This window comes from Branchiostoma belcheri, unplaced genomic scaffold (genome assembly GCF_001625305.1).
Source record: "Branchiostoma belcheri isolate BF01 breed outbred unplaced genomic scaffold, Haploidv18h27 scaffold28, whole genome shotgun sequence".
NCBI lineage: Eukaryota > Metazoa > Chordata > Leptocardii > Amphioxiformes > Branchiostomatidae > Branchiostoma > Branchiostoma belcheri.
The window spans coordinates 1,583,919-1,610,486 of NW_017803887.1; the positions used below are offsets into that span (position 1 = coordinate 1,583,919).

The 26,568-nt window shown below is 39.2% G+C and overlaps 1 protein-coding gene across 1 annotated transcript in view; it reads left to right on the forward strand.

Moving 5' to 3' along the window:
• The window catches only part of LOC109472545, a 49,916-nt gene that overhangs the window by 11,842 nt on the left and 11,506 nt on the right, over positions 1–26,568 (forward strand). Inside the window, exons 2-19 of the mRNA XM_019772329.1 lie at positions 9,607–9,753; positions 10,065–10,197; positions 10,920–11,021; positions 14,401–14,536; positions 15,113–15,277; positions 15,708–15,801; positions 16,296–16,499; positions 17,376–17,496; positions 18,087–18,255; positions 18,687–18,794; positions 19,953–20,204; positions 20,845–20,955; positions 21,369–21,528; positions 22,740–22,868; positions 23,682–23,861; positions 24,423–24,530; positions 25,123–25,326; positions 25,672–25,818. Of these exons, the coding sequence (XP_019627888.1) occupies positions 9,607–9,753; positions 10,065–10,197; positions 10,920–11,021; positions 14,401–14,536; positions 15,113–15,277; positions 15,708–15,801; positions 16,296–16,499; positions 17,376–17,496; positions 18,087–18,255; positions 18,687–18,794; positions 19,953–20,204; positions 20,845–20,955; positions 21,369–21,528; positions 22,740–22,868; positions 23,682–23,861; positions 24,423–24,530; positions 25,123–25,326; positions 25,672–25,818 (2,670 nt within the window). The remainder of the gene's footprint in view (positions 1–9,606; positions 9,754–10,064; positions 10,198–10,919; positions 11,022–14,400; positions 14,537–15,112; positions 15,278–15,707; positions 15,802–16,295; positions 16,500–17,375; positions 17,497–18,086; positions 18,256–18,686; positions 18,795–19,952; positions 20,205–20,844; positions 20,956–21,368; positions 21,529–22,739; positions 22,869–23,681; positions 23,862–24,422; positions 24,531–25,122; positions 25,327–25,671; positions 25,819–26,568) is intronic.

The window sequence follows — 26,568 nt, forward strand, 5'->3', positions numbered from 1 at the left end:
CGCGTTCTATTGGGTCACCTGAGGTCATATGCGGGTGATTATTGGGTTGTTTAATGTATGGATTGGGATGAATAAATACCAGGTTTTGACTCTATTTGTGACATTACGGCATCATAAGGAATGTGGAATTGAGCCTTCTGATTGGTCAATGTCATCCGGCTATATGATAATAAAGGGTTAATGCACTGCCCCGAGTTGTATATGGTGTCATAACTGCATGAGCAGCTGCCATAACCACCGAATAAACCACCGTGTGAGCGAAGCGAACGAGGTGGTTTATGAGGTGGTTATGGCAGCTGCCCATGCAGTTATGACACCATATACAACGAGGAAAAGGCAGTGCATTAAAATTATTATCATATAGCCTATCCAAACTGTCAATCAACACAATTCCTGTTTGAAATACAACAGCTTTAATATATATACATACATAAAAATACATTCGAATATATTATACGCTTTAAAACAAATATGGATAATTTCATTTAATGCAAATTGTAGTTTAAATGAAGCTAAACAAAAAAGTGTATTGGACAGAAAAATTCTACAAAGGTTTACAGAAAGAGTCGCATGCCCCTATACCCTATAACATAATGGTATCAGCCATAACACGACATGTGCTGTTATTCCGCCATAACACCACATGTGCTGTTATCGGGAAATAACAGCACGGGTATCCGGGCCTCTGATTGGTCCACGCCGTCCGGCTATATGATAATATGTAATATATGTATAGTATGATATATATGTTAGGTTAAAAAGTTACTAAGTAAAATTAGGTGGGGCTAATTGTGGGTTTCAGTACGGATGATTAGCATTTATCACAATTTGTAGTTGTTACCAAATATATCTTTGACTTGTGATCTTCAAGTTCAACTCAGAGTCTGAGTAGAAATAAAAAAGAACAATGCCCTCTTACTTCTGTTTGATAACATGATATAATGTCAACATTTACACAAGGCAGCCTTCACCCCATGCCAGGCCTACAACCCACATGTTGACAACCTTACTTTATGTTGACAACACTAATATAAAAAAAATTATAATCAGATATAATCAAATCAAAAGTAATTTTACTGGAATTTTTTTCAAATTTGATCATGACAATATGGCTTGCTTTGTTACTTGATACTTGCTAATAATGTAACACACAATTTTCCAAATATTCCAGAATGTCCTAATTTCTGGGCTTTGATTTATCAATATTTATAGTTGGCTGGCACTTAGGCAACTTTGACGCCGACCAATTCCCAACCACAGATCTACATGTAGATGACCTTGCTCACAACTACGTAACGCCCAACCATTGGTTTAGAGAAGATTTGCAATGGTTGGCTAGTTTGGCTTTACACTGATGATTTCAGATTCATTGATACCATTTTTTTCTCTTTTTACTTCAATCCATTTCTCTAGCCCCGTCTCATTTTAGGTTTCCTGTATTTCCTCCAACTCTTCCGCCGCGAACACCTCATTCTACGCCTCCTGACATTGGACACAGGAATTACCCAGTTCTTCTGAACTCTGTACTTCCTTACGCCATCTTGATTGATGAATGGAAAAGCCACAATCTGCGGTGTGTCTTCACAACTTGAGGAGCAGTCTGCAAATCTGATGACTCGTGGAATCCTTGATACGTTGAAGTCTGACTTCCCTGTATGAATGGTCCTGATCAAAGATGATAACAGATTTTGTTAGGCAAATAAAAAATATGGGCCCCTGTAACAATCTGGTAATCCTAATATTGACAGTTGCAGCATTGAGATTTGAATTTATTTCATTTATTCCATACATGATAAACGGGATAGTGAGTGAGAAAGTGTTCTTTGATAATAAAGTTTGCTTCACTGCTAGATACATTCAATGTACATTCAATGTATCTAGTAGGGAATCAAACTTTATTAATTTAATTAAAAATCAAAAGTAGAATATAAGACTTACAACAATTTGAATGCTTATGTTTATTTCAAACTTTAACATCTTCCTGGCAAAAGAGCCTCCAGCTTACCTCATTTGGAGATAATTAGGAATTGGTAGGAGGCTGATGATTCGCACAAAAGTGTTTAAGCCCTCCTGGTCCACAATAACTTCTTCACCAATTCTTTTATTAGGAGTCGGTGACTCTTGCAGTCCCGTGGCAGGCCCTAGGTTCTTGAACTTCGTGCCTTCTTGGTCTGAGGCCTGCTGATCTACATGTAGGATAACTTCTTTCCTCTGTTGTTCCTTGTGGTATACAGCATCTACAGTCATGCTGACAACCGTTATCGTCATGACGACGACAGCCAACATTCTTGTGTCAGCCATCTGTACAAGAACCAGACACAAACACTGTAAATCCTGAAAAGGGTGTAATGGTTTTATCTTTGCATTTTTTGCGGTGACCCTGAAATCAAATTGCATTTCCATTATTGACTACTACCACAGTGTGCTACAAAAAAAGTTTTTTCACCAGGAATTACATGGACATCACGAAAACCTCCTTTTTCATTGTACCGCAAAGTCAACTTGAAACAGATGCAGTGGTTTTAACTTTTACGTTGTGCAGGTTTTGTAGTGACCTGTCCACCTTGAAATCATAACTTACAGAACATGTAAGTTTTTTTAATCTCACAGTGTGAGCACTGAGAACTATGAAAATTGATCTTGTGGTTGTTGACTCAGAATCTGAATTGGAAGGTTCTTAAGGTTCGAACCCTGTTTCTTCCCTCAACTCGGGAAAATCAGTAGTATCTTCAGTTAGCTATAGGTTAACTCTTGTATAGGTGTAAAATGTAATGTAACACTGTGTTTTGAGGAGACTTATATACACATCAAGCACGTTAAAGATCCCACTTATCAAGATACACTTATCAAAAAAAGTGGTCCATCCTTGTATGACTGAGGAGTCTAGTCTTACACATCTTGTACTTACCGTACAAAACTCGTGTGATACGCCTAAAGGCTGTTTACCAGTTCTGCCAAACAAACAAATGGCAAACATCTTCTTTTCCTCCCTAATTTGTGCAAAATTAAGTCCCTATAAACTATTGTATTAACGTAAAGATAAATCTACAGTATTTGCTACCCACCTGCAACTGTGTTCTTCACAAATGTCTCCTTGAAAAAGAACGTTGGAAAACTTGTGAAAAATGCTCAGCCTGACTGGGAGCAGTGTCAAATTGGTATGTGGTCATGTGATCTCTGATTTGTTAAATGCTCTTAAGTGTTTGCCATGTTGGCATTGTCCAGATTGTGGACTTAAGAGCAAAGTGAGTTATAGGTGCTGTACAGCTGGGATAAACATTTGCGTAGGGCCAGTCCAGAAAAGAATGTTCAAAGTCACAGAAAATTCTGAAGCCTTACTGAAGGAGAATTTTGGAATCAAATGTTTGTGAATGATGGTAGTCTGACATAATGTTGCTTCATACATTTGTCCCTTTTTCCTATACCAACCATTATAAATACCCTTTCCTGAAATAAGCTTGAGTCTTGTTTACTTACTCAGTTACTGTCACAGGTGTTTGGTTGTTTGGGCTGCAGTACCGAGAAAAGCTACCAGGGATTCTAGACGATTTCCAGTTTTTGTCACAACCTGTACCAACACTCACTCACTTACACACATGCTCACTCACTCACTCCCTCACTCACTCACTCACTCACTCACTCACTCACTCACTCACTCACTTACTCACTCACTCACTCACTCACTCACTCACTCACTCACTCACTCACTCACTCACTCCATCCATCCATCCATCCATCCATCCATCCATCCATCCATCCATCCATCCATCCATCCATCTATTCTTGAGTTATCTTGGTGACAGACACACAGCTAGACAGACAAAAGCTACCCAAAACTTCAATCTGTTTCTTCCTCTCTCTCTCCATCCATCCATCCATCCATCCATCCTTACATCCTTCCATCGTTCCTTCCATCCATTCTTGAGTTATTTTGGTGACAGACACATACATGTAGCTAGACAGACAAAAGCTGCCCCCCAAAAAAACCTTAATTCTTTATGGAGGTAATTATGAGACATGACATGGACATGTACAGTGTAGTGGTACACAGCCAGTATACATGTACATCTCTTGGACAAAGCCAGCCCTAGGCTCAGGTGTCAAATTGTCCCAGTCCACTGATCTCCCAGTCACACCCATTTACTCACTGTTGCCTGATTGGTTGGCAATTAGGACCATCCAATTATCTGGAGCGCCCAACCAGCATTTGTGGCTAACTGCCACTTTTTGTATCAGATCATCACCCAATGGGGCCTGATAAATTCCATTTCTAGGCTACACCAATTCATTTCTTTGGTTCTCATTAACTATTTTAGCAATTAGATGACACTGTTTTGGAAACTGAGGGCTGGGAAATATTGAATATGACTCTGTATTCTGTCTCTGAAACTAAGTATACCAGTAAGTACAGACTCTGTTTTCATGAATTTTCCAGTACATCAATATTTTCTAAAGCTGAAAACCAACAAATTGGATCAGTCTGGCCTTAGTTTGGAATTGATGCTGTTGTTTTTGTTTTGAATTTTTCTTGGTAAGACAAAAGAATTGTTTTGAAGTAGTATAGCACTAAAAATTAAGGGTACCCCACATATATATTCAGATTCTATAATTCATGTTAAACAAAACATTAAATATTATTTATACAGTAGGTTTTAACAATATCTACATATACTACAAAAGTCCTTTATTTGCTGAATCTTAAATATTCATTCAGTAAAACGTCTCCTGCTGTGACCTATGAAGATTTATGACATCTGTAGTAAGAATAAATATCTTTGCCACAGGCCATGCTTAACCCCAGAACCCTATTGTCAATAGGTGCCGGTGAGTTGATTGTTTTGTTTGGGTGTCTCCTGGGGCAAACCGCGAAATTGCGTATACCGTTGAAAACAAATTAGTGGGTAGATATTGTCGTAAAAATGCGCAATCACCTTTCAAAATCGTGGGGATCTGTTGATGGATGGGTTTTTGCTGTTTTGATAAATGACCGAGTTTGACGTGCTGTTTTTTTAATGAGGAAATCATAAAAATAATGGCAAAAGAAGTCATGTTGGGAATGTGAAAGAGAATTCTTTCCACAAGAAAAGAATGAAACAGTTTTAGATAATGAAAAATCTTAGAAGCAGAAGACTTTTTTCAGACAAGTGTTTTTAACAGTTTTTAAAGCTTGTTATAGGCAGATTGATTAGAGAAAGTTGAAACATATGAATTGGATATTTGTAGTTCTTGACAACATGATTTGTCTCCATGTCATCCATATATACTGGAGTCCTCACAAAGACCTGAATGCACTGAGCCATGTGAGTGAAGTCTGTTCTAACATGTTATTTGCACATGCTGAACAAAACGGGTGTGTTTATGCCTTAACTACTAGGCTATAACTATAAGCAGTTTGCAATACAAACAACAAACATACATACAACTTGACATAGTCTTGACCATGTTGTGTGTATTGCCTTCTCACACTCATTTCACACTATACAGCTATCATATCATAGTATCATATTGATAAGAGTATGCCTTAGGGTTCATCTTGGCTGATCAATTTACCTGTACAGTCTGGTCTTACACAGCCTACAACAAACTAGAATGTTATTAGCTAAACAAATAACTTCAAAGCAAGTTTGTCTAATATGTGACAACAAACTTACTCTCCAAGCAGAGGTTTGGGTTTTGGGGGTATTTTTAGCATGTTTTTAGGCTTTTTATAGGGGTTTCTCTTTTGCACTGAATTTTTTTTCCACCAAACCCCAAAAAAATTCAGTGCAAAGAGAAACCCCGATAAAAAAGCCTAAAAACACGCTTAAAATACCCTAAAAACCCAAACCTCTGCTTGAAGAGTACAACAAATTCAACACATACACATGTGCGGCATTGACAATGCTATTATATAGCCTTCAGCACAACTCTATATAGAGCTGTACCACTATCAGAGTATCTATGATCTATCAGCCCCTAATCTGTATGCTAATTGTGAGCATCAGTGGTAGACCCAGGTGGGACCCAGCAGGCACCCTGTGGTACTCTGATAACTGCTGCACAAGCTTCATATACACAGCTGCAGGGGCAATACAATATGCTGGTTTGTGCTTCAATGACATAGTCTTTATTGTAGTTACATAAAAGGAGATTGATTCTGTGGAAAAAGTCGGTACAGAGAAAAATTAGAAAATAACAAGTTTTAGTTGATATTTCTTACAGCAAGCATAATGTTATGTCTTCATTTGGTATAAAGATTGCCATAAAAATACATGTAACAACTAACATAGTCAGTATTATCAGTAATATACTGAAATGATATTAGAAATATCTAGTAATCAATGATTTCAAATTCACAGAAATCTTTATACAACATTTCATAGGATTTAACATCTTTTCACATTGCACAAAGTACTATCAAATTTTTAAAAAATTGTCACAAAATTGGATGACAAACAAAGCATTACTTTGAATCTGCCCGAGATCCATTTTACATTCCTGTCTGGTAGGAGCTCTTCCTGGTGAATCTGATTTACATGATGATGATCATGTGTGTGTGTGTGTTTGCTGCGGTCTGCGTTGTTAATACGAGCAGGACCCACGGATGTGAAAGGATGTACGGAATCCTTCCCGCAAACACGTGCCGTCGCTCTCTGACATCCAGAATATCCCTGGAATTTTAAATGGACATTCTGTGCAATATTGCAGCCTCAACCATACAGGAGTAGGATGTTATATCATACAGGTTCGTAACTGTCGTTGTTACTATCGAGATATTTTGATGTGTACATGTGTGTTTACTGTATGGAGATGGATTGTCATGTCTAGTAAAAAAATGGTGACGGTATTTTTTAATCTGACAGTTTTGTGCCAGTCTTGGTACACATGTGGTATGGACAGGTCTGTTTGTGTAGTGTACACAGCATGCTTTGTTATTCCTCTATATGAGGGCTGTTGAGATGCAGAACCCATGGTGAGGCTCTTTGTTCCCTGTCCACGGTGCTATTGTGCCATCCATGTGGTCTGGTGATGGATCTGAAAGCCTCTAGGCTTGTGTGTAACTCGTTTACACCTATGATTGTTTTGTCATTTACTAAAATGGATACTATTAGATATATAAACCTTGCAATTGGAAGTATATATTTTGCAGTCTGCATTGAGGGTTATTCTATTGCTGTATAATTTTGTCCATAGTGCTATTGTGGCATCCATGTGGTCAGGTCTAGGGTTGTGTGTAACTGATTTATATCTAATGATAATATTTCCCTTATCATTTACTAAAAAAGGTACAAACGAACTATGGAAATGTATATTTTTCAGTCTGCATTGATAGTGATTTCAGTGCTTCACGATTTTGTCCATAATGCTTTCGTGCCATCCATGTGTTCAGATCTATCCTTGTGTGTAGCTCATTTATACCTCTGATAATTTGCTTCGTCATTTACTAAAAAAGAATGAATAAACCCTGGAAACTGTATGTTTTGCAGTCCACATTGATTTTAATTTCACTACTGTGCCTTTTTTTCCATGGTGCTATTGTGCCATCCTTTTCGTCAGGTTTAGGATCGTGTTTAACTCATTTATTTATACCTCTTCTAATATTTGCTCATTCACACAGTCTTTTACTAAGGAAAAACAAACAAAGAAACCTTAAAAATGTATATTTTTGCAGTCTGATAGTTGTATCCTTACTGCACAATTTTGTGGGATTAAATTATCATTAATTTTGAAAGATGTTATCAAAAAAATAAAATGGCTGTCTAAAGTAAATGCACCAATAATCAAGCCAGTGCTAATCAGATATGAATGTGGCGTTAAGCTGACCACAGTATTTATTTCTGTCTGTGGTGAATCAATAAGCTGCTAATCTAGTGGTGGGCACATTATTGAAAGTGTCTCCTGGTCTGTATCCAGAAAATTAAAGCTGATCAGGTTTTCGTGATCGATAAGCAAAATGGTTTTCTGACGCTTTTAGTTTTACAAATACATTGTAGTTTAGAATATAAGCCTGTCATTTGTGTTGTGTTGTAAGTTCATTTTGATTGTCAATCGTTAATTTTAAAAACAATTATGGGATCTTTTTAAATATTCCAGAATTATATACAGTACTACTGGACCAAATTTCATGATCATAAAATCGTAAAATAATGAGCATTGGTATTAGAAACTAGTCACATAATTTCATTACTATGTGTATTTGTATGATTGTGTAAAAGTACCAATTTGAAAGTTCTTTTAAATCAATGAGATCATTTTATTGAAACCGTGTCTGAATTTTATACTACATGTACAAATGTATACACCAAATTTTATGATGATTCAGCTTGTATTTTGAATTGCTGACAGTATTTCATTGTATCTCTGTCATTAAAAACTGTAACTAGCTCCTAATACAAATATTATGAACCATGAACCACAGTGTGGCTTGTAAAGCTGTCTTTGTTCCAGGTGCTGAAATGCCTTCCGCTAATCCAGAACTCGGAATCAGTGCATTAAACAAATTTAAGAGAATTAATTTTGTATAAATACATGGTTGATTGAGCACTCAGTACATGCACTGCTGATTTAGGTTCACAATAGTAGAAAATACAGTTCATGTAACTTAATGTAAAATTATGCTGGCAGCAGCAAAATAGTTTGGTAGATTTTATATTATTAATTGTTGAAATAAGTGAGGTGTCATTATGTTATACAAATGATGATGATGATACAGGCTTATATGAATCAGAATGAATATAACATTTCACACTTAGCAGTTATTCCAATTTTGTTATAGGGCAATATTTTCATACAAATGTTTGTAGAATGACTCATGACAAATATAATAAATATCATGATTCATACACACACATTTTCCTAAGTTGCAGAATATTAATTTTGTTCTTAGACATTTGTCCTATTGAACATTTCTGGAATATTTTTATATATGATATTGACTGAATGACTTTATTGACTGATATTTACACAGCCTTTTGCTCAAATGTATGCAAGATTATTTGGTTTATTAGTTCTACAAACGCTGCACAGAATGTAATGCCTGAATCCACACAGAATAATCCAATATGAATTCTAATGCCTCTGTGTCAAGATTAAGTGCATGGTAAATATATTACATGGCAGAGGTTACATGTACTTCATATACTACATGTACATGTACATGTATATTACAGGAGTGAGTCTCTGCATATACACATAAGAATGTAGAATACACGACATTATCAAACAGAATACACATTATGAAAACAGAATACATAATATTATTTATTGAAACAGATTTATTTCTGCATACTTCAAAGCATGATTGTTTATTTTTGGACCTTTTGACTTGAGTGGAGTCAGATCATGAGGTAATTGGTGTAAACAACATTGGGACTTGCCAGAGATTGGAACCCATAACCTCTAGGCTCTGAGTCAGTAACTTTACTACTGTACAAAAATATACATAATCCCTCCCAGTCTGACATCTAAAATTTAATGTTATATTTCAGAGTCCTTGTGCCAGAGCTGATACCAAAGAGTAAATTTCTATAGTTTTGTTCTTTTACATCTTCTTTTCTACAGGAGGGCTGTTAAGGATGGAAACTTTTATCTAAAAAAAACAAACAAATATTTACTGTTGTGTTGCAGTGTTGTCATGCCTGGTCCGACTACAGGAAGGCTCCCTCCTGACTAAGCTGAAGGATGGAGTCCGCAGTCTTCCTAAGAACTTTTACCTGGATGAAGACAAGTCCTGTGTCAGATGGAAACCCTCCAGGAAAGGAGACAATGCCAAAAGTAAGGAGGCAGCACAGTCTTTGTCTTTTTTTTTTATTAGGGCACAGTCCGTACCAGTTTGATTTATTTTGTTGGTGCTCAGATTTTTGCAGGAAAGCAAGGAAATAGCCTGGTGCAGAAAAAAAACATGATAAAGTTAAATGTCAAGAAATGAGATATTTTAAATTTAGTTGGATTTTCGTGAATTTCTTGAAACAAAAATACCTGTCTCTCACGTGTACAATTTGTGAGCAATGCAATCATGTAGGCCACTAACTAAATAATAAATAATAAAGTAAATAATAAATAATTATTATTCACATCTGTTTCAGTTCCGATCACCTACATCACAGATGTGAGGGAGGGGTTGAGGTCAGGGACTGACCCGCCCTTGAACCTTGACCCCAGCTGCTGTTTCCACCTTATCCATGGCAACGAGGGGGAAGCCATAGAACTGGTTGCTAGGTAACGACCTCCTTCATTTCACGCTTTAACGTGCGATTTTCCACTTAGCAGCAGTCATGTTTTTCCTTTGTTTTGTCCCTATGATAATAAGAAAAAATTCATTTTGCAAACACATGCCCAAAGGCTAATTGCAAGTGAACACAGCCAATATACAGAATGATACAATAACATAAAAAAGGTAGAAAAAGTCTAATCTATTGAACAATCTATATATAATTTGATGTTTCTACTTGTACATACTGGGGGGGAGGTAACTTTTTCTAATGTGTTAAGCCCTCTTTTTCAACAAAGTACTAGTACTCCATGTCACTATGACTGTCCATAAAATGTTCTTATAATCTCCTAAACCTGTCACTGTGACAATGTTTATGATTCATGTTTTCAGTCATTACTAAAAACCAGCTGGCTTATGATCCCAGATCAGGGCACAGGTGCAAGAATAATAGATTCAAACTTCTTTGCATTAAATACATTTCAAATACACAATGGGACCTAAATGGCACACTTGTTTTAGTTTTATGGACTCATATAATAAGGGTAGCAGTTTCCACAAATATTGAACATTTTTTGTTGTTAATTAATCTTTGTGGAAACTCCTAACTTTATTGCAAATACATGCCCGAGGGCTAATTGCAAATACAAACAACATGTATGAAAAAGAAGCTAAATACTATAGTCTATCAAATGCCTTCCCAAAAGTGACTATAGTGTGTTAACTGCAGGTCAGCTGAGGAGGCTGGTCTGTGGGTTCGCGGGCTGAGACATCTGGTCATGGAGATGAGAGAGGAGAGCGGCTTCGAACACAAACCCATCACCAACTGGCAATATCCTTTCTGTTTAATCATAAACAAGGTCTCAGCAATATGTTTCTCAGACAATTTAGGTGCCTTGACAAAAAAATGGCAAACCTAGATGAAGAAAGTAGGAAAATTGTGCCACTTAGATAATTGTTCAAAATTGACCTCCTTTGACATATTTTAAAAATCATTTACTGTCTTATGTTTTCGGTAGCGGTGCGTGCATGCTTACGTGTGTGTGTGACACTGTGTAAAATAATCTTTAAGGGCTTATAGATGGAATGATATGTAGTATAATCTAGAATAATAGGCCTTGATGAGAACTAAAAATGATTAGATTTTGGGCCACCTGGCAGTTTGCTATGGAATTGCAGTAGAACTTCAGCTTTCAATATCTTGTGAGCTAAGCTTTGTTAATCCTCTTAAATTTGTAACATGTAAGGTAAACTGACTGCCTTAAAAAAAGAAAAATGGCAATCTTAGAAATAGATAAAAAAATGGGTGTTGCATACATGATCAAGTCGTTCAGTGTGTGATTGCTAGCTGCCGCCGCGCCGCGTGTCTGCAAAGCTGGTGTGTTATGCCAAAGGGCGGTTATACCAGCTATACAGATACAGATACATGATCAATGTTGTTTCTCAGAGTTCCAATCTCCCCTGTAGTGATTGCGTGCTGAGTTTGACAAATTGTGCCGGTCCCCCTTCATCAGAAACCATCCATCCTGCCCACAATTCTATTACCAGAACACTGATTTCTACTCTGATGAAACACTGTAATGATGACTGGGGTGACGTTGGGGTTACAGATTCAATCAGGAGTGTGTGAGATGTAGTTAACACAGCACTTCTGGGGTTAAAGGCTGGGGTTAACTATATTTTTTTATAAGGCTACACCAATTCAACTTGTTGGTTCTCGGATTCGCCTCTTCATTTTTTGCTGATTTGCAAAAAAAAAAAATTCTGGTTCTGAATCAAGTGATAAATGCTATCAAGTCTAAAATTTAAGAGGTTAAAGAAAGTGAAACTCCATTGTTCTGATTAGCTACACTGTTGCAGAAGGATAATCCTTCCACCCATACACGCACAGTTTAAATTTTTATTTCTTTTTCAGTTTTGCCTCAGATTTGAATTATTTCCTGAAGGAGTCAAGTCACTCATAGACTTGACAGTGTACAGAATTGAATGGAGACCCCAAATAAACAGGGATGTGCCCCCCTAATATGTTTGAAAACCAACAAAAGTACTTCTGGGTTAAAGGCAGTGCTCAAAGTTCCTGGTAACTTAAAGACAGATTGGGAATTTTAGTTCTTACACCGACCACTTGTCCACATACAGTCCCTTGAGTTGTTCCTGGAATTGGGCTCGACTGTAATTTCACCAGCGATGCCTAAGTGCGTTGTGTGGTCGAGTTTTGCCCCCTAACCTTATCAGTCCATCTGACAATATAACCAATCTGTTTAAGGCCATTTCAAGGGCCTCAAAGAAATCAGTCATAGTAGACAGGTGGTCATGTACATGAGGAGGATTCTTAATATTGGGTCAATGGGAAAAATTATCTAAGTCCTAGGAAAAAATGTGTTTCCTGTTTCCTAGAAAAACCTGCCGACCGTAGCCTTTTTTTGGGGTGGACCCCTACATGGGACATAAATTTTTCGAGCTGATCGACCTTTTCTAACTCCATGATCTGACACCTGAGTGATAAAACATTGATTCTAACATTGATATTGAAAATATACTTGCTACACTGTACTGTATAAGTTGGATCACTATGTATTACAGTAGAAGCCGCTTATTTGAAAAGCCAATTTGTCAGCACATTTTTTTCAAATACCCGGCCTTTCCGATTAAGAGACTCTGAGGCTCAAACTCTCGGCCTTCATAATTTGAAACTATGGGGGTGGGGGGTGGACAGGGCATCGAACACATAACGACACAAAGAATACAAACACGAGTCACATTTACGCATTAAAAACAGTGAACTTTATTGAGATCGGTAAATTTGCTTTTAATTTTTTTCGTTGACGTACACATGTATTTTTTTCGTTTTTTCCAAGACTGGAAGAACGCCGCGATACGTTAGACATCATGTGCTATCGGCAGGCTCTACTCGAACGAATAAACAATGCTACGTTTGCTACGTACAAAACAAGCAACGAATACATGCACAATCATCAGCCTGTATGTACTTTTACATCACGAAAGTAGCAAAAAATAAAGTTTGATAACGGAAAACTTCAATCAAGTAGCGTACAGACAAAAATGCAGACGATCGTCATGAAAGCAGTCGATAGCACAAAGGATCGCTTCGATCGCTTAATTTTCAGAAACTCCCGCTAGCACACGAAAATTATTGTAACTAATGCAACAATAAACTGTTCATTTCAATGTTAATGACTTTTTAGCTCACGATGTCCGTAGGTTACATGGAAATTTGCGATAGTTGACGGGGATCTCTCGCATTAGCGTTCAGGGAAGTAAACAAAGATGGCGGACGCGGCGTGGGTAGCAGTATCCCATCATTCCATGCGGTGTTTTTTCGCGGCACATTTGGCGTGTTGAAGCGGCGATAGCGCCGTGTCGCAGTCGAAATAAACTCAAAATAATGGCGCAGTACACAAGTAGAGACATGGTTTTGATGATTAAAAAATGAGTTGTATGAGAAATTAAACGTTCTTGGAATAAACAGGCTAAAAGAACACAAAAGCATGCCGCCTTTTTTTGGCGGCTATGAACCGGCTCGCGCTTCTCATTACGTAGTGCCGATGTGCGCCCGACCGCTCGATCAACGTAAATTTCGGCCTCCTTTGTGGTTCAAAACAGACAACTTCGTCCCTTTTGGCGGCTTGATGTCTTGATATAAGAAATTTTCCGCCGATTTTGGTGATTTGTTTGGCATGTTTTTGGTTGAAAATGTGTTGCAACTTGACAATTTTTTTTTCAATTAGCCGGCATTGGCTTTTCAAATAAGGGGCGTGATAAACAATGGTGTCAATGGGAAACGGTTTGGGTTTTCACAATTCTTTTCAATTAGCAGACTTTTTCTTATAAGCGTTTTGCAATTAACTGGCTGCCACTGTATCATGGTATTATCACCAAAGTCTAAAAAAAAAAAAAATAATCCCTACCTACCGACCCTAATTTTTTCAAGCCTTTTTTTGTGGTGAACTATTACAATGTAAGTATTTGAAAGGACTGAAACAGGAAACACAAAGGACCACAAAGGCATTCCTTATGCAGAGGTGGTCACTAGTACAAGTTTCCATATTAAGTAAGATGCATGTTTCTTGCTGGATAGTTTTGCCCTTGGCCTTGGTCATTCTTTTCATTAGTGTTCAGACTAAGGGTATACAAACATAGCCTAAGTGAGTTGCGTTGTATGATAGTTTTGTCCTTAACCTTGTCCGTACCTACCAGTGGTTGCTGGAGTGTTTCAGCCTGGTTGACGGAGACCGGGACGGTAGATTGACGTGGCAGGAAGCAATGCTGCTTTTTGACAGGCTGAACATCTACGACACCAGCGGGAAGATACAGGACATGGTGCAGGTACTGCTCCTGGTTCTCTTGTCATTCTGCAGAGACCAGTTGAAGGTTCAGGACTAGTGCAGTGTACCTATACCCACGTTCAGGTCTGGGTCCAGAATCAAGTCAAGAGATTTAGGTTCAGTTCTGGATTTACCAGGGGAATGTACAAAATATGGGACTTCTCAATTAACATTTCTAAATGGAAAATGGGGCATCTGTACAGTCAACTGTTCATTGATCAAAATCAGAGTATGATATATGATTCTATGACTTCAAAAATAATTTCATCAGTTTGATAGAATGTAGGATGTTTTTTTCTCACCTGCTTACGATTTGATGCCTATCAGACAGTTTTTTCATCAGAACTGACTGTTTCTCACTACTATACATGTATGTAGCCAATAATACAGCTTGTATAGGTGGTGCTTCTATTGGATACAGATAGTGATGAGAAGCAGTACTCCAGTCAGAAGTTCTGAGGAAGGTACCTCATGGACTTACGCGGGTGGGACTTTACTGGGTGTGAAAAAGAAAACTCCAGTTATCAGACATGTAACAGTACACACAACTGTTCCTTGTTGTTTGATGCTGCTGCAGAGAGCAGTTGAGGGTCCAGGCCTGCTGGACTGGGAGGGTTTCCTGGGTCTGTACAGGACCATCTCCACCAGACAGGACCTCGTGGTGCTGCTCAAGAAATACTCGGAGGGAAAAGACTTCCTCACAGCCGCAGAACTCGCTCAGTTCCTGGAAAAGGAGCAGAAGGTTTGAAAACATTTTACTTGCACAATAGATTTGTAAGTCAAAGATATCCAATCTTGAAAATATTAATTGTCAATTGCCATGTATCATAAATGACAGTCATTAAGTTAGAAAGCAGGCATGGGGCCATTTGAGTTTTACAGAGCCATCTGAGGAATGAAATGTGACAAATTGATAAGTTTGAATTCCATATCAAACAAATTTAAAGTATTACCTAGTTATGTAATTTCTTCATAGGATAGTTTACAACAGAATCTGATGTTTCTCATGATACAAAATAATTTGAATAAAAAAATTTTGGAAAAATATTTCTAGTCCTTTCAACTGACATCATATTACAATGTATATGCCTTAGTATAGTACTTTACTTGACAGTTATGGTTCCTTACCTAGTCCCATCCTATCATCACAGCTTCTTTCCCCTTTGTTGTAGGTTGAAGACTGTAGCCGAGGACAGTGTCTGGACATCATCGCACACTGTGAACCCAGGGAGGACTACATGTTAAACGGCTGGCTCGGTCTGGATGGTGAGTGCTACAAAATGGTCAGGAAGATATAACTTACACAGTCATGTACAATGTACTTACTATACACTACATTTTAGCAGTAATCTTTGAGTCATTGGCAGTTAGATAAGGACCTGTTTGGATTGTCCAAAGAAATTTCTTGTAGCCATAGGCTGAATTATATCAGATTCTAGTTTATGTACACAGTCAGTTACATTTAAAATACAGGACTCTAGTCCAGTAGATGAACATCACACTCTATGATTGTGTTTAGAATCCTTCCTTCATTTGTAAGACTTAGCTTAAAAATATTACCATTTTTTGTTTAGATTAATTCTTTTCGATTTACATGTAGGACTCCCTATTCCTGTACAAATCATGGAATTAGAATGAGATTTGGATTTGACATTTTAAAGGAAATCATTTATGTTAAAATAATACTCTAGTAATATCATCATAATATATTTTCTTACCAAGTAAGATTTTGCATTTATTTATTTCTCCCCCCTTTTCAGGTTTTACCAACTATCTGATGAGCCACCACGGGGAGATCTTTGACTCTTCCCATCATGCAGTTCACCAGGACATGACCCAGCCTCTGTCTCACTACTACATCGCGACATCCCATAATACTTATCTCCAGGGCGACCAGCTCCTGTCAGAGTCCAACGTCGACATGTACGCGTGGGTCCTGCAGTCTGGCTGCAGATGTGTGGAACGTAAGTTGACAAGTTATTAATAGTTAATGTTATAAATATGTTATAAACTTTATTCGCAACATCATGCCCGAAGGCTAACTGCTTTTACAATCAAGTATAATACTCATTGCAATACAGTAACAGGAGACAGGTAACAACTGTCTGGAAAAAACTTCTACTACTACACTAGCTGTTATGGGGTTCGACTTCTTCTTTGAAGGCAGTGGATAATAAATAGTCCCACATTCTGCATAATGATGACTGTAATGGTGTGGTGTTGAATAGCTGATCATGAGTGGCTTATGGCTAGCAGATATGGGATCAAGGGGTCACAGGTTTTATTCCTGGTATTACTAGATGTTGTGTCCTTCTTGGCTTTACATGTACGTCTACATGTACTTTCCACTCTTCACCCATGTGTAAAATGGGTACCTGACTTCGGTTGGGAAGGTAAAAGGTAGTAGAAGGAAAGTGATGGGCTCCACCTTCCAATACCCTGTCCTAGACACAGTGGATTAACACTCCACTGCCCCTACAGCATCGAAAAAGGCTACATGTACTTTACAGAATGCTGTAACCAAAAGAAATGTAATTTGGTGCGTGGTGTATCACGTGTATCATGGCTACACCCTCACTTCTCGGGTCTACTTCAGGGTGTAACTATGGTGTAACTGTGGTGTAACTGTGGTGTAACTATGGTGTAACTGTGGTATAACTGTGTTGTAATTGTGTTGTAACTGTGTTGTAACTGTGTATTGTTGTTGTTACAGTGGACTGCTGGGATGGCCCTGAGGGTGATCCCATCGTGTACCACGGCTACACCCTCACTTCTCGGGTCTACTTCAGGGTGTAACTATGGTGTAACTATGGTGTAACTGTGGTTTATTGTTGTTACAGTGGACTGCTGGGATGGCCCTGAGGGTGATCCCATCGTGTACCACGGCTACACCCTCACTTCTCGGGTTTACTTCAGGGACGTCATTGATGTCATCAACAGATACGCCTTCATCAATAACAGGTGAGGGGATCTGTAAAAGTACAAAATGTAGCTAAACTACAGTCAAACCTGTACAAGTGACCACCTCTACATAAGGACCACCTGGCCCTGGGACCACTTTTTAGTTTCCCACAATTTGATACAAATATTAAGAATCCTGTCCACATAGAACAGATTCTATTGGTCCTGGCTGAATGGTCTTCATTAGCAGCTTTGACTACTTTAGAAACTGTTCACTACTGTAAAATGTAACTGATAATTGTTTCCGTCCACAGCTACCCTGTAATCCTCTGTCTGGAGAACCACTGCAGTTTGGACCAGCAGAGATAGATAGCGATGTTTAGTGGTAACTGATAATCGTTTCCGTCCACAGCTACCCTGTAATCCTCTGCCTGAAGGACCACTGCAGTTTGGATCTGTTTGGATCAATTTGGATTAGTTTGGAGCAGATTGGATCAATTTAAAAGATAAGCCAGAAAGGATACTGCCCTTGGTGCTGAACTAGTAATCCCTAGCATCTGCTATGGATTTGAACCCAGAACCTTCAAATTCTGAGAAGCAGAGAAAGATGGCGCTGTTTAGTAGTAACTGATAATTGTTTCCGTCCACAGCTACCCTGTAATCCTCTGTTTGGAGAACCACTGCAGTTTGGACCAGCAGAGAAAGATGGCACTGTACCTGACCCAGATCCTGGCAGGTAAACTGGAGGTTCCTCCCCTCCCACCTGGAGCAACACACCTGCCCTCGCCTCAGGACCTCCGCGGGAAGATACTCATCATGGTGAGGCAATCAGCTTTAGTTAGTTACTGTAGTTAAAGAGTTAGTGAGTTAGCTAGTAAGTGAGTGAGTGAGTGAGTGAACAAATGATGCTTTTTTTAGGTGTCTTGACCAGACTATGTGGGCTTATAAGACACCAGAAAAAACAGAATACACAATACAAAAGTCCTAAGTCTTATTCAACAACCTTGACACACATAGTCAAGCTTTTTATACTTTTTGAATGACATAAAGCATTTAAGAAACAAGTTATTTGCCAATGGATTTATACAAACCTTTATGAAAATTGAAAATCCTGTGGAAAGAGTTGATTGTTGAAAGTTGTATGTGTTACTCAAGCATGTTTCAACTGTAACAGTTACAGTAGACACAATTTTACAATTTTGCAACCATGATTTCATTACAGCTAAACTACAGTTCACTCTCTTTCCCAGAGTAAAAAGCTGACCCCAGGTATCCCATCAGACACCAGGTGTGGGGAGGTGAGTGATGAGGACAGTGCTGATGAGATGGAGGAGGGATACAAGCTCCTGCCTGGAGAGGTAAGGCTCAGTTGTTTGTTTGTTTGTTTGTTTATTTGTTTATTTGATGAGATGGAGGAGGGATACAAGCTCTTGCCTGGAGAGGTAAGACTCAGTTGTTTGTTTGTTTGTTTGTTTGTTTGTTTGTTTGTATATTTGATGAGGACAGTGCAGATGAGATGGAGGAGGGATACAAGCTCCTGCCTGGAGAGGTAAGGCTCAGTTGTTTGTTTGTTTGTTTGTTTGTTTGTTTGTTTGTTTATTTGATGAGGACAGTGCTGATGAGATGGAGGAGGGATACAAGCTCCTGCCTGGAGAGGTAAGGCTCAGTTGTTTGTTTGTTTGTTTGTTTGTTTGATGAGGACAGTGCTGATGAGATGGAGGAGGGATACAAGCTCCTACCTGGAGAGGTAAGGCTCAGTTGTTTGTTTGTTTGTTTGTTTGTTTGTTTGTTTGTTTGTTTGTTTGTTTATTTGATGAGGACAGTGCTGATGAGATGGAGGAGGGATACAAGCTCCTACCTGGAGAGGTAAGGCTCAGTTGTTTGTTTGCATATTTGTTTTTTTTTATGAAAACAGCGCTGATGAGATGGAGGAGCTCTTACCTGGAGAGGTACATTGTATGTCTCTGGTGTTTGTCACTTCCACGAAAAATGGAGGTATAAAATTGTTTTTGGTGTGTCTGTGTGTGTGTATGCCTGTGTTTCCACAAGTTTGTGGTCAGCATATCTTAAAAGGATGCCTGCCTTTATGGATTGTGATGATGTGGCAGACCTTGGTACTGCAGCAGCAGCACCAGTTTTGTATCTTTTGTCCAGGAAATGCTATATAGTCTTGATTTTTGTCATCACACTCATGCTACCCAACCAGCTATTCCCATCTTAGCCCCTGAATGATTTTTTTAAACCCTTGTCCTGCTGACATTCCTGGCACAATATTTTTCAATAATTTCATGTCTTAATTAGATCATAGACTCCCAATTTTTTTTGCCCTGCAGTGGCATAGTTACTTCCGCATTTGTTGCATTTCGCTGCGGTGTGATGCGTTGTACGAGAAATACATTGTACCCCCAAATCGTACCTATACAGGGTGCTATATAGATGGTACTGTATGTGCAGAACGATAATTGTTGCGCTCAGCAGGACAAGGGTTTTAAAAACATTTCTATTCCTCCTTTCAGCTGATGGAAAGTTCCTGCAGGAAACACATTGTGGAGTCTTATGCCAGGAGCAAGCTGGCCACCCTGGCTAAGAGCGGCAAAACCGTGGCGGCAGAGAAGGAGCATCACAAGTTGCCGGTCAGTCCGAGGCAGCGTGCACGGCTGGCGCTGGCCAACTCTCCGCTGATCAGGAGGAAGCGTGGAGGGTCCAGCGACCACGAGGACTCGGACAGGCAACGTCAGAGGGACAGGAGCAGGAGCAGAGAAAGGAAGGTACTGTACATGTTGATTGAAGAAATGTTTGCATAAACTGTAAATTCATAACACTGCAAACTTATTTAAGTCTTTCCAATTTATTACGGTAACTGTTGTACTACAGACTTACTTTAACTGAAAACTTTAAACAGTGGTTTAAGCCAAATAGAGAGGTAGACTTTTCTGTGTGCATAGCCCAGTGGTTATATATATAGAGGCATGATTGTAACTTCAAATGTAATGGCTTACAAATTGGTGGACGTACCATCTAGTAAACTAGCTAACTTCAACCTTGAAAATTCTGAAAGCCTTGAAAAGTCAGACATACATGTAGTGATGCCTTCAAGTTATCAACAAGTTATCAAGGATTGAGGAGTTCAAAAATTCCTAGGGTGGTCCTCACTGCCACCAAGTACGAGACTTCTAATATTATCTTGCCTACAAATATATTTTTCTGCTTACCTGACTGTGCAGGTGCAAATGTCATTCAAAATTACCAACTTGAAGTAAATGTTGAAGATTAGTTTATCTGCACCACATTGTCTTTTCCCTTTTAGTTCAGAATTTCACACATAGAATTGACATAATGGCAAACAACTATTATAATAATATCTAAATCTTTCTGGAGTCCTTATCTGTGTACATGTTATGTCTACAGGCTGGTAGGAGCAGCTCGTTCAGCGAGGCAGACGCTGTGGACGCCCAGGACCGCAAGTTTGGGGCCAAAGTTCTGTCTGACACGTTTAACAAACTCACTCACAGGAAGAAGGTAAAGTGCAACTCTCTGTTGTGTTTGATCAAAATAATGGGAAAGGTTTCCTGCCAGCTTTTTGTTTTTATTATGTTTACCGAAGGAAAACATATTGTTTTTATCAATTTCCTCTTCTCCAAACACTAACCTCTGACCTGGACAATGACATTATGGTTACATAATGTTGCAAACTTCATGGTCTGCTCTGCTCCTGTCACCACATACTAGTAGTACATGTATGTGATTATGTTTGAGTAAAAATTAACAGGGCAGACCATGTCCGAAGGTAAACATGCATTTGCTTTGCAAATGTTACTTCTCTAGTTTTACTTAGTCGTGCAAAGTGCCTTTCCCAAGGACGCAACGTCTAGCCAGAAATCCCAGCAATTGAATCTGTGAAATATCAACTCTTATTTCCTGCCTCATTACAGAAGAAGCAGCCGGTGAAACCGCCCGGCCTTCCCACCCTACACAGTCAGGAGCAGCTACAGGATGTCAACGACATCATACCTGACAACAAGGAAGCTGTTGTCATGGAGACCCACGCCCTAGCAACCGCAGCTGTGGGGGAGAAAGCACAGGGACAGAGAGGTACTTTGTAGCCTCTACCAGGCTTGAGGGCGTGACTGGAAATAGTAGAAATTGGCCAAATAGAGAGATATAACACGCCGAGGGAGTTTAGCCATCCAGTTTACAGTTTGCCAGCCAAACTCCCTCGGTGTGTTATCTCTCTATTTGGCCAATTTCTACTATTTCCAGCCGCGCCCTCAAGCCTGATAGAGGCTAGTACTTTGTTTGTTGTTTATCTGTTTGTATTGCTTCCCAAACGGGTATAGTGAATGCTTCCTAAATGAGTACAACCATAATCTTTTAAGTCTAAGGTAAACAGATATCTGTCTTTACAGTTCCCTAGTGTAACACCAAACGTTCATGTAAGTGGTTCGTATGAGCCTTGTTTTGAGGTGAAAATTGAAGTAAATAAAAAATAACAATTGCATATAGAGTCATTTCAATTCATTTCAACAACCCTAACCACAAGAACACTTTAAATCCGTCTCTAACATTGTCAAAATTTAAAAGAAAGGGATGTAATCCAGAAAGAATGCTTCCATGGTGCTGAACTCATAATCCCTAGCTCCTTCTAAGGGTCCGAACCCAGAACCTTAACATGTTATATTAACAACCAAAACCAGAAGACCACTTTAAATTTTGTCTTCAACATTGTCAAAATTTGAAAGAAAAGGATGCAATCCTGAAAGAATTCTTTCCTTGGTGCTGAACTAGTAATCCCTAGCACCTACAGGAGAAACCTTCACATTCTAAATCAACAACCCTAACCACAAGACCACATTAATTTGTCCCCAACATTGTCAAAATTTAAAAGATAAATCAGAAAGGATACTGTCCTTGGTGCTGAACTAGTAATCCCTAGCACTTGCAATGGATTCGAACCCAGAACCTTCAAATTCTGAGTTAACAACCCTAACCACAAGACCATGGTCCATCAAGTCCAATATTATGGTCTGCTCTGGATTCGAACCTGGAACCTTTAGACTCTAAGTCAACAACCTTGACCACAAGACCACCTTGCCACGAGTTTCAACATTGGGTCCTGTCAGGGATTTGAACCCAGAACCGTTGGATTCTAAGACACTACCCTGGCCACAACACCACCTTAAATTTGCCCCCAACGTTTGCATGGGCCTGCTATTGGGATTTGAACCCAGAACCTTCAGATTCAGCAACCCTAACCACAGGACCACCTTGCCACCTGTTATCATGAGTGCAATGTTTTCCCCCAGATCTCCTGGATGTAGGGCGTGGAAGGAAGGGTGGAGAGAAGCACACCAGGAGAATGCTGCTGGCTAAGGAACTGTCCGACCTGGTCTGGTACATGGGAACTGTCAGTACTGTGGACTTCAAGTCAGACGGTGAGGAACACTCCTTCAAATCAAAGCTGTATAACCACTCAAGGGACTTGGTTACAGGTTGCTAAGCTAGTATGGATAGGACTCTAAGACTTATAATTCTTGGATCACTCACTGAAAAAAAAATTATTGCTGTTGCAAATATGTTTATTGTGGCAATTACGACGGCATTCAAGAGACTTTGAAAGCAATTCAGTACATGATGTTTGCCTTTACATTGGGATGGTCTACATTGTACATGTACAACATACATGTAGCTCAACAAACTACTGCTCTGTTTATTCTTACTCTAGAGACACAATAAATTCCATAGTATATAGTGACCAGCCTCTACAAATCTGTCCTGCAACTTGCTACATAATGCAATCCAACACCACAGGGTGTCTGCTACATCACAAAGTTACCATGATGACAGCCATCTGGTTCATGATAATAATGAAAAGTTCATTTTTGTTTGGAGAAGAAAAAGAAGAAGAAACAGAGCAAAAACAATGTTTTCATGTTTTTTCAATGTTTTCAATCATAATTAAAAGATTGTTCTGTGGTTATGCAGCAAGTTTAAACTGTAATTTTCAACACAAGGAATTGGACTCACCCAAATTTTCGACTGTACAACTCCAGTCTTTGTCCTTGACTGGAGTTGTACAGTCAAAAATAGACTGGAGTTGTACAGTCGAAAATTTGGGTGAGTCTAATTCCTTGTGTTGGAAATTACAGTTTAAACTCGCTGCATAATGACTTCTACTGACACAGATGAACTTTCAAGATTGTTCTGTGGTGTTATACTAATGGTGAGTTATCCCCCCCCCCCCACAGTCCCTTGTTGGCAGGTCCCCTCCATCAGTGAGAACAAGGCCACAGCCCTGTCTGCCGACCATGCAGCCGACATGGCCGCCTTCACCCGCTCCCATCTCTTCAGGATCTACCCCTCCGCTCGACGGGTGGACTCCAGTAACTACGACCCACAGGCACTGTGGAACATGGGCTGTCAGATGGGTAAGGGGAACAGTAAGAACATATCACCGCATGCAGTAACTGTTTTAGACTTTGCTCTAAGATACAAGCACTGCATTTGTACAATTATATTGTTTTTTCTATATTGTAAGGAGCATGTTGCATGTACATTATATATGTGACTATCTTCTAAGATTTTTAAATGTGACTTTATTGTAAGACACATCAAGTAATAAGTGGTTGCTGTACTCTAGTGCATACTGTACTTAGTAATGTGGCTGTAGCTGTCTCTTCTTCAGATTTTAGCTAGTACAATGTAAGTATAATGTTAGGTTACTTCCTTAGCCTGTAATACTGTGATTTCTGATTTTTTTCAAGCTGAAGGTACTTTATGTTCATTGTTTTCAGTCAATTCTGTGAACTTATTATTACCAGTATCAAATCATTTATCTTTCGTTCCCTCCCCTTCGCGAATATTACATGTTAAGCTCTGGGAACATGTCTACTTTAGTCAGACTATGAAATGTTGCTAGTACTAATTCATCACATACAAAGTGAATTACAGTAGGAAAGATTTCTAAATGTTGTTCCCAATTTTTCCAGTTGCACTGAACTACCAGACAGAGGGTCGTATGATGCAGCTGAACAGGGCAAGATTCAGCGCCAATGGGGGCTGTGGTTACACACTCAAACCTGCTGTCATGTGGGAAGGTAGGTTAACCCTCAGACTGCTAAGGTAAGGGGGCTGTGGTTACACACTCAAACCCGCCGTCATGTGGGAAGGTAGGTTAACCCTCAGACTGCTAAGGTAAGGGGGCTGTGGTTACACACTCAAACCTGCCATCATGTGGGAAGGTAGGTTAACCCTCAGACTGCTAAGGTAAGGGGGGCTGTGGTTACACACTCAAACCTGCTGTCATGTGGGAAGGTAGGTTAACCATGTGTTTTGCAGCTACCAACAGATTATGTATAACATTAAAAACTACTAAACATTGTACATAAAACAAGAATTCAAAAGTATGATGGTCATGAAATGAAAGAACTAGTATGTCCATTTTTTCTTTCTTCTTCTTCTTTCTTTTTTCTTTCTTTTTTTCATGTTCTGGAGGCAATAACTTTACATCAAAACTTGCTGCTCAACTCCCACCTACTGGTATTGATGAACAAATGAATGAATGAAAAGTTAACAAAAGAATGAAATTGTAACCATAACATTCAACCTTCCAAACAATTTTACGTTGCACAGGAAACAAAAATTTTTGATTACGATCTTCTTACGATTTCTATAATTCTTTTTCTCCAGACAACAAGTCATTCAACCCACTGACCACCTCTCCCCTGGCCGGAGTGACCAGAAGACAGCTGACCGTGCGGGTGTTGAGTGGTCAGCAGCTGCGGGGAGTGACCACGGCCAGTGAAGGTCCAGCGGAGCTCCGTGTGGAGGTGGAGGTGTTGGGGCTGGGGCTGGACTATCATAAGGAACAGACAAGGCCTCATAGCACCGATGGTGAGAACATAGTTATTACTCATTATCTCATTATGCAAAAAAGAGCCTGAATTTCCACCTGCATGGTATTATGAAAATTTGTGAAACTGTAAACTTTCTGCACATCTGACCTGCACTGGTTCATGTATTACATTGTCTCGATAAATGTGTATTAATTCTTATTTGTTGGTAGTAAAATACTAGCTTTTGAATATGAAGAACATTTTTTTTTAAATGTTATAACTCTGATAGCATAGAAATATATGAAACATGACATGTTTTAAGTGAATAAGTCTAGCAATGCCAGTAATTGTTTAAACCTGAAATAAGAGTTCTTATTGAATTATTGTTCTTATTGAAATACAGGTTACAACCCCACCTGGGATGACACTATGACCTTCAACCTGACATTGCCTGACCTTGCCATGGTCAGGTTTACTGTTGTCTGCTACTATGACCATCAGCAGGAGGTCATAGGGCATCGGACTGTACCATTCATCAGCCTTCTCACAGGTGGGTTAGGTGCTCTACAAAAGTAAGCCTATGATCTGATAGTGTTTATATCTAATCATCATAATGTCTTATGTAGTATGTTTGTTAAACTATGTGTGTTCTTTTTAGAGTGCATATGAAAGTAATTTGATACTTTGAATCTGTTTTGTAACTCTCATAGTTCAGAAGTTATAAACCAACATATAATCCAGCATATTTACCTAGTATTGGCCCCAGATAAGGCTGTATGCAAGTGTACAATTTTGTTTTGTTTTGTATCGAGCTTATTCACCACACGTCATCATGACGTCACGACCCCTCATGTCCCGTGCGACGCCATTTTGGGGCTACAGCGCCTACAGCGAGTTTCCAAGCATTGAAATGGCCGACAAACGTTAGGTAGACTGTCCTTTGTCCTATTACACGAAGAGTTTACCACCACTCATACCTCTCATTACTGGAACAAAATAAAATCTGTTGGGATTGACCCGTTTTTGTTGAGTTTTGATCAGTCTGATCGAGACGGCGTCTACCGCCAGCGGAGTCCATTGACGCGACTTAGCTTCGTATTTGGTACTGGGCGGAAGTTTTTACACACAACATCGGTTCAAACCCTCTAAGAGTCTGGAAGCGTTGTATCAGGATGTGTAGAGAGTGTTGTGGGACATGCAGTTGCGTGGTGACAAGTAGGTTGTAGTCGGGATACGCAAAAGGTCGCTATTTTGGAACAGCCCCGGACTGTGTCTGGATAATAACAAACAAATGCGGGGC